This window comes from Condylura cristata, unplaced genomic scaffold, assembly GCF_000260355.1.
Source record: "Condylura cristata isolate star-nosed mole 26May11 unplaced genomic scaffold, ConCri1.0 scaffold00015, whole genome shotgun sequence".
Classification (NCBI taxonomy): domain Eukaryota; kingdom Metazoa; phylum Chordata; class Mammalia; order Eulipotyphla; family Talpidae; genus Condylura; species Condylura cristata.
The window spans coordinates 38,131,170-38,140,155 of NW_004567116.1; the positions used below are offsets into that span (position 1 = coordinate 38,131,170).

At 44.6% G+C, this 8,986-nt stretch overlaps 1 protein-coding gene across 2 annotated transcripts in view; it reads right to left on the reverse strand.

The window, feature by feature from the left end:
- Positions 1–6,240, reverse strand: part of FCHSD2 (FCH and double SH3 domains 2) — a 200,915-nt gene extending 194,675 nt beyond the window's left edge. The window contains exons 1-2 of one of the 2 annotated variants that reach the window (XM_004683177.2): positions 5,904–6,240; positions 4,015–4,112 (exon numbers count right to left, since the gene is read on the reverse strand). In XM_004683177.2, coding sequence (XP_004683234.1) covers positions 4,015–4,112; positions 5,904–5,924 — 119 coding nt within the window. In that variant the 5' untranslated portion in view covers positions 5,925–6,240. The remainder of the gene's footprint in view (positions 1–4,014; positions 4,113–5,903) is intronic. The other variant, XM_004683176.2, reaches the window with a different exon arrangement.
- Between the last annotated feature and the right edge of the window lie 2,746 nt (positions 6,241–8,986).

Consider the following 8,986-nt stretch of genomic DNA (forward strand, 5'->3'; position numbering starts at 1 on the left):
AGTTCAGAGATTTCTAATGAATTTTTAAAGGTTATTCCATTTGACAAGACAGACCAGAGAAGTCAGGCCACCTTCCTTCTCGAGAAACTGAAACAATCATGATGACCAAGAGCAGGCAATTTCAATTTCTAATTCACTATCTCATTGGGGTAAAAAGCAAATCAGGCCCTCCCTGGTGGTAAAGCAGGTTAAAGCACAGCACTGAGAAGCTAAAGCCACTTCAGCATGAGTATGATCCCCGCCCTGGGGGTGACCCACATGGTGCAGCAGACCTCTCCTGACTCGCCTGCTGCTCCCCTCAGCAGTGTACTTCGTCAATCTGCCTGTTCTGCTCCCCACTCTGTCTCTGGTGAAGCCTCTCACACCCCACATACCTCGCCCCTATCCCAGTTCTGTATGTATAAATAAAAACATCTTTAAAAAAAGCAAATCAGAAAACAAACTCATGTTTTAGGAGGTACTGTAAGTATTATGCTCACAACCATATAGGAAGAAAGGCCTTCAGCCCATCAATTTAACACAAAAGATTAACACATTGAGACTTTTATAAGATAATAAAGAACCCACTAATCAATGGATTACTAACAATCTCTGTATTTACATATGTGTACCTTTATATGTATAAATACAGATATGTTCTATCAACACAGTACCTTTTAAAGAGTCCACACAAATCAAAGTATGACACAAGTGCAACAACAGCTACCAATACACCCTCCTAAAAAGCTTATATAACATGTCACCTAAAAATACTCAAATTATCAGTTACAGTCATTAAACAAGCAATTCTGCCAGCCTAAACAAGAGGTACAAAGATACAAAAATGAGTAAGATTTAGTCCCTGACTTCAAGGAATTTACGTGAACGGGTAATTCAGAAGGATTAGTAGTAACTAGACTTTGCCAGGTAAAGAAGTAGGAGGAAAACTATCAACAAGCAAAGAAAACAAGACAAAAGTATGACAAAAGCATAATTAGATAACTACTAGTCCTGAGTAGCCAGAGCAGGAGAAATAAGGAGAAAGAATGTGTGGGCTTGAAATGGCTGTACTTAAGCCAGGAAAGGAAGGTCTGCAAAAGGCAATATATGTCATGACAAGGTGTTTGATATTTACTTGGAGGAACGAAGAACCTGATATATAATAAACAATGTTTATAGAAAGCTAACTGGTGATAATGTGGAAGACTTAAAAAGAGAAATTTGGGAGCAAAAGACATGATAACATTAATGTAATAATTGGGATATTACTGAAATAATGTTAAACAAAATGTGTAAGCCATAATACAAACAACTAAACAATAGCAACATGAGCAACAACCTGCATCAATATAGCAGTGATTGTGTACACGTCTTAATGCATTGTCTTTTATTTGATCTGCATATTGGGATCATCATATTGGGATGTTGGAAAAGTCACAACACATGAAAAAACATATCATGACTTTTCTGACAACCCAATAGCTCCATTTTACAAATGAGAAAACGGAAGTTAAGAAGGTTCATTTTTCAGAAGTCAGAAACCTGAATTAGATAACTACTAGTTAATTCTTAGAAACTAAGAATTAACTGACTCAATGTTTGTATACTTGACCATAAGCTCTAACACAAAGGTAGGAGAAAAGAGAATCTTTAGAAAAAATTATCATTGACTATCGTTACCCCACAGGATTCTCATTTACACACTAAGTTTGCCTTCCTAAACTACTTCTGGAAATTTCTTTCTTTATCCATAGATTTCTACTGAAAAACCTTAGTTCACTTCATAAATGTTAAAAACTCTGAGTTTTTAATCTTTAAACAGAGCACCCAACGCCACAATAGTGAAGGCAAGGATAAATAGATGGGACTACATCAAGTTAAAGAGCTTCTATACAGCAAAAGAGACATTACAAAAAACAAACAGACAGCCCACTGAATGGGAAAACATTTTCTCACACAAAAGTAGTGATAAAGGACTGATCACAAAAATATACGGAGAACTGATAAAACTCAACAAAAATAAAAAAAAAAAATCAAAAAATGGGCAGAAGAGCTAAAAAGACACTTCTCCAAAGAGGAAATGCAGATGGCCAACAAACATATGAAAAAATGTTCAACATCACTCGTAATAAGGGAGATGCAAATTAAAACCACAATGGGATACCATCTCACCCCAGTGAGAATGGCACATCTTCAAACAACTAGCAACAACAAATGTTGGCGAGGATGTGGAGAAAAAGGAACTCTCCTGCACTGCTGGTGGGAATGCAAACTAGTACAACCACTATGGAAAACTGTTTGGAGGTTCCTCAAACTGCTAAACATGGAGCTTCCTTACGACCCAGCAATCCCATTCCTAGGTATCTACCCAAAAGACACAAAAACACTGATTGAAAAAGATACCTGCACCGCCATGTATATTGCTGCTTTATTTACAATTGGAAAAACATGGAAGCAGCCCAAATGCCCAAAAGTAGATGACTGGGTAAAAAAGATGTGGTACATATATACAATGGAATATTACTCAGCAACCGAAAAAGAGAAACACATGTCTTTTGCAGCAACTTGGATGGAGCTGGAAAAGATCATGCTTAGTGAGATAAGCCAGAAAGAGAAAGAAAAATACCAGACGGTTTCACTCATAGCAGGAGTATAATGGACCAGGCAAGAAAATGACAAGAATAATGAACAACCATATACCAGAGACATTTTGTGGGGGTGGAGTGGGTAATGGGATCAAAAACGTGGGGGGAGGGGTGTGGGAGGGAAGTGCATGGGATTATGGTGATGGCACACGGGTGACTTGGTGATGGGAAACCCGCCGGGATTACAATTGAGATGGCAAAAAAAAAAAATGTACAAAATGATATAATAATAAACTGTTATAAAAAAAAAACTCTGAGTTTTTAAATTATTGAGTATTTCAGGTATCATGCATAGGGATTATTTAAAATCTAAAAATTTTCTTGTGACCATAAGAAAAACAGAATGATTTGGTATATCCACCTTTGAATAAAAATGGATTCATTTGTCTTAGAAACCCTGAAAAGACATGCATTGTCTTTTATGAGTAGAAGTACTCATAAAATAGCACCTAAATTAAACATGGAGAAGGGAAAAAAGAGTTCTTTTACATTACACTCTTTGGAATAAACAATTCAGCTATCGAAATATATATTAACTGTATTGTAACAACAAAGTAAATACCATTTTTTTACAAAACATGAGGCTCTGTGTCACAGGAAAAACAGAACTGATGACATTTATAGAACCAATTCCCATTTGATAAAAGTATTACTAAAGGTAAATAAGAATTGCAGCCAGTCTGTTTCAACATGCAAATCATCTTTCTTCCTTTACAGAAATGTTTGTTGATCTGTCAGTTTGCATTATAGGATTGTTAAACAAAAGAAATGGCTTTTCTTTAGATAAAATGAGTCATGCTCCCCCCTATAAAGAAAAATACTGATTTTCACAATGGTGGTTAAGATGTCCTATCTATTAAATTCCAAGCTATCTTTGTTGTGGATACCAGTAACTTCAAAAATTAAATATGCTAGACACAGCTCCCACTAAATTTAATGCTCAAAAAGACAGTTATATTTGTTATGTTCTAACAAATAGGGCCAGTATATGATCTTCTCAGTTTGACTGGCTCACAATCTGTTATTAACCATTAACCAGAAGTGTCAGTTTAAAAATCTGTGTGAAATCCTTAAGGTAAGTAAATCTTACAATTCAAAAGACAGATTACTTAAATAGGAATTTCTACTTCAATTATTATAACTTGACTGATAAAATGTTATGGCTCTTGTTTTTTTCATAACAGTATGGATACATTATAGGTTCTACCATTAAAGGAAAGTTTGTATTGTATTAGTTCCAGTTATAATTTCTAGCTGAGGCAAACCTCTAACAACCTTAAAGCAGGAAATCCAAAAGGAAATTCCATCATCAGTTCCTGGGGTTGGTAACTCAAAGGTTCTTTGAAACAGAGATACAGAAGTTCTCAAACTATTTACTATATAACCTTACCTCATATCTTCAAGTAAATCACATTCTGCTTGGTGTTTGGCTTGAAGTTTTGTCATCTGTTCAACTTGAATGTTTTTCAATTCTTGTGTTACCTTCACCTAAAATATACCATATATTTATGTAAAACTTTCATAAATATTAAACTAGATAAAAAAATTTTTCTTAGGATAATATTTAATACTTGTCAAAATAATACCACTTCTCACCTCTCTTAAAAAGACCACAGATGCATTATTGACCACTTAGTTTTATTTATTGAAACGCTTAATGAAAAGAGGTGCTACATAACCTGAAACAAAGGCTAAATAAAAATTCACAGTATAAAAATTACAGATTGAAAAGGTGGCAAACTAAACTGCCAGCCACTCCATTTCAAGCACAAGTTCTAAGAAGACTACTTAAGAGTTTTAAAAGAGTGTGTCTTCTATTTCTTCCCAAAAGGGCTCAACAGTAACCATCAGGAGAGGTAAACAGAGGGTAAATAACAGAAGAGAGCATAGGAATACCTAAAATATAATGACTGAAATTTACACAATCATGAAATTATTTGCACGAATTGACTACATAAATTACTCCATAATGGCTTCAAGAAATCACTGTCTCAGAATGATGCCCTGGACTTGCTGACAGTGCATCAAATCACAATCTCTTTCTCACAAAGGAGAAAGCTAAAGTGACCTTCCAGCATATGCAGCGCATTTAAGCCACCCCAGCAAGCCAGTCCCCCTGGCGACTACACTTCAAATAGCTAAAACAGCAAATGCAAGCTGGCCAGTACCCGCCAGGCCCGGACCCCAAGGTTCCAAGTTTCATTTGGACCTGGACACCACACAGCTGGCACGGGGTTACCCAAAGAGATGGTGTGGAGGGGGGAGAGGGGGTTACATGTGTGAAATTAAAAAAAAAAAAAAAAGACTCACTTAACTGGTGAAACCGGGATTAAGAGATAAAGAGGAAGCTGACAGAAGTTAGAAGTTAGGCATTCACCAAATGTTTGCCCACGAGGGGAGGCTAGAACAGCCTCCACCACCCCGCACCCAAAGTAGATGTCTACTCAGTTACCATCTGCAAGATTGAAAAGACAAGGACACAGCCTCAGACCCTGGAAAACTGGAGAGGGGGCAATGAAACAGTTGGCTATGGGCGCAGTGGGGGAAGCGGCTGACAAGCCCGGAGCACGCGTCACTCCCACCCGAATCATCCAAGCCCGGATCACAGCACACGCCACGCACTAGCAGGTTCTCAATCACCTGGGGGTCGTATCTTCGCCTCCTAGTACCCTACCCCAAGGGGCTGGACAGGAAAATGGGGGGGAAGGGTGGAAAGTAGAGCACCTCAATCCTTAATTTCTGGTTTTCCTGAGGGTGGGGGGCGGTGACTAGTTCAACTTCATTTCGGCCGCCCCGTGGGAAAAGCAGGCCAAACGTTAGGGTCATGTGGAAAACAATTTTCCTGCAAATTTGCAAAAGGGTTGCGACAAGAGGCTGAAGGGCTCAAACCTGGCGCAGACTAAACAATCACACAAGCACAAGGCTCTGCAAAGCTGCAGGGGCTCCCCCGCCTCCCTTCGCTGCAGCCCCTAGAATGCACTTTGCAGCGAGCACCACTGCCATGCGCGCGCACACGCACAAATGCACACCCTAAACTCTTGTGAAATGTCTGAGGGTCTCCGGCGCAGTGAAAGGCACGAGCCGCGGCCGCCCCGCACTGGGAAAGCACCTCACACGCTCAACCCCTGCCTGGAGCCCGCGGCAACTCGGTGACAAGTACACGGCAACGGCGGTCACGGCTCCTAGCGGAAAGGGGGAGGGGGCGCAGTGGTTTCCCCAGCCGCGTTTCTAGCACACATCCTCCCAATACCCCAAAGTCCCCTCCAAATGCACCCTCACCTTCCTCGGCGGCGGCTGCATGATGCTGAAGGGACATCAATCCTCCCCTGACCGCGGCGTTAGCAAGGACGACAAGGTGGAGGGCCGAGAGGAAGGGGCGGCCCCGCGAGTGTGTGCGTGTGTGTGCGTGCGTGTGTGCGTGTGTAGAGAACCTGAGAACCAGACTCTCCCCGGAGGGAGCGAGGCCGGCGAGCGATTGAAGGGCCGGGTCGGAGGGCGAGTGTGACGAGGAGGAGGAGCGTCGGCTAGGCCTGGCGCTCCGGTGGCCCGGGGGGTGTGTGAGCTAAGGAGGCGGAGACCGCGAGGGGGCGGGGGCTCGGGAGCTGGGGCGCAGGGTCTCCCCGCACGCCTAGCGGCCGACGAGGAGCAGCCCTGTCGTCCGGCTCCCCGCCCGCGCCGGCTCAGTCGCTCCTCGTAAACGCGGGCTCCTCCCCAGCCCCCCACTCAGGCAGTCCGGCTCCCTAGGGGCTCAACGCCCCCGCCCGACCCAAAAAGGAGGAAGGCGGCACCGCGCTCTCCGCTCCGGCTCCGCCACTCGGGCCGCGGGAATTTCCGGCCCGACGGCGAGGCGCAGCGCCCCGCTCTGGCAGCCGAGAGCACAGCTCTGTCCGAGCCGGGTTCTAGGGGCCGGGCTAGGATTCGGGGAGTGAGCGTGGCCGCGGCGCGGGGCTGCGTTTGGCGGCTGGGAAGGGGGGGAACTAACGGATTGGTCGGCGGACGGGAGGCGTAGAAGCGCTAACAGGGCGCGAAAATCCCCCCGTCCCTTCCGAGAGTGGCACGTTCCAAACGCCTGCTGCCCTCCCTCCCCCACACCGGGAGCCCGCCGGGGGCTTCCCGCGCGCTTTCCCGCCAGCCTGACGCGGCGCGCGCCTCCGCTCGGGGACGCGCACGTGGGCGGGAGTGTAGTCTGCGCCGACGCACGCGCACAAGCCGCCCACGCCTCTGGCCGTCTTTTGCGTGCTTTTCAGTGTGTGTGTGTGTCTGTGTGTGTGTGTGCGCGTATGCACGCGCGCGCACGTGAAAAGGGGCAGCACAGTCTTTTGCGTGCTTGCCTCTGTGAGTGTGTGTGTGTGTGTGTGTGTGTGTGTGTGTGTGTGTGTGTACGCGCGCGCACGTGAAGAGGGGCAGCTTGCCTGTGACAGTAAGACTTCCTTTCTCGGATATCCAACATTGCCCTCTCTGGAGCAGATGAATCAGCCAGATGGGCACCAGAGAAGGGGGCTAGCCAAAACCTTTTGCAACCCATCCCAGGTGCATGGCTGTTGTAGACGAAGGGGTCCGGGAATAGACCCTGCTCTTGCAAATGAAAAATCTGCTTTTGATTATGGGACATTCAAGTCAAAGAGCACGAGCTCTGTGCTGTTGGAAACTGGAAGGTCATAAATCCTAAACTCCCATTTCTAGAGTCCGCTTACGTGTAGTGGAGACTTTCTGAAGGACACTCGCAAAGGTAGAATGTCTGGGCCACAAAGGGTGCTATGGGTTATAAATAAAAAGATGTAAGTGATCACGATGACGCTTAAGGGTGGAAAGGAGGCACCACAAGACCTGAAACCTGGTTCACACAAGGCCAAAAGCTGGAAATAGGGGTAGACGTTATTAATACAGTCATTAAACTAGCTATGGAATTGAAAACTCCGTAAGGCCAAATGCTATAGCAGGTATCAGATTGCTATAGAGAGTATCAGGTAGTGCAAACAAGAGGTGGGGATATGAAAACTGAGGACCATTGTGAAGAATTACTAGTTTTTATAAACATAGTCAGACCCTAGAAGTGATTAATTTAACCAATGTTAATGCCACCAAAAAAAAAAAAAATGAGCCCCTTCCAAAGAGGAAGACTTTATCAGAGCAATTTTTTCACTGACAAGGGGCAATAGGCCTTCTGCCCACCTGTGGCCATGCTGGTACTTCTCTTCACTGACCTATCTTTTTTTTTTTTTTTAAGATTTATTTATTTATACAGAACGGGGTACAGGCCAGAGATGCGGAGGGTGAGAGGATTCACCAGAGACAGAGTGGAGAGCAGAACGACGAAGTACACTGCTGAGGGGAGCAGTGGGCTGGTCAGGAGAGGTCTGCCGCGCCATGTGGATCTCCTCCTGGGCAGGCGGGGATCGAACTCATGCGGAAGTGGCCTTAAGCTTCTTAGTGCAGTGCTTTAACTCGCTTCGCCATCAGGGAGGGCCTGACCTATCTTTTTTTTAAGATTTATTTATTTATGCATATAAGAACTGGGGTGTAGGCATGGGAAGAGGGTCAGAGGTTCATTAGAGACAGTGGGGAGCAGAATAGGTAGATCTACTGAAATACACAGCTGAGGGGAGCAGTGGGTGAGATAGGAGAAGTCTGTGGGACCATGTGTGTCAGCTCCATGGCCAGGGATGAAATTTGTGCTGCAGTGGCTATGAATAGCTTCATAGTGCTGTTCTTTAATGAGAGCCTGACCTTCTACCTTAGTAAAGCAACAGGCAGCTCTCCTCCCAAGGCTGCTGCCTATGACAGTGCAGGCCTCTCTCTTAGCAAAATTGTCCCTTTCAAGGGCAGCATTTTCTGCCTGCTTGTGTCGATGCAAGTGTCCTTTATTCTTCTTTCCCTTTTTGTAATAAACCTGCTCTTTTGGTATAACTAACAATTGTGTCTCATAGAGAAACTCGCCGCATGCGCATTTTGTGTAACCTACAGTGTAGATTTTGACTCAGATGGGTAAAGAAGAGTCCTGAAGCCCTCGGTGGCTTTTTCAGGCTTTTAATGATCTTTCTACACCATTTGTAGTGAGGCAACCATGTGCAGGGCAGGCAGGTTAGGGGCAGTAGGAAGCAAATCTTTTCTCCTTCTGGGCTCTCTGTGGTTCTTTCATGGCCTCTTCTTTTAAAAGATTGTTATTTATTTATGAAAACAAGACCTGGGATGTAGGCCAGAGATGCAGGGCATGAGAGGATTCACCAGAGACAGAGTGGGGAGCAGAACAGGCAGATTGACTGAAATACACTGCTGAGGGGGAGCAGCAGGAGAAACAGGTGCCTTCTGCTGTGCCATGTGGTCAGCTCCTTGGACGGGGATTGAACTCATGCCACAGTAGG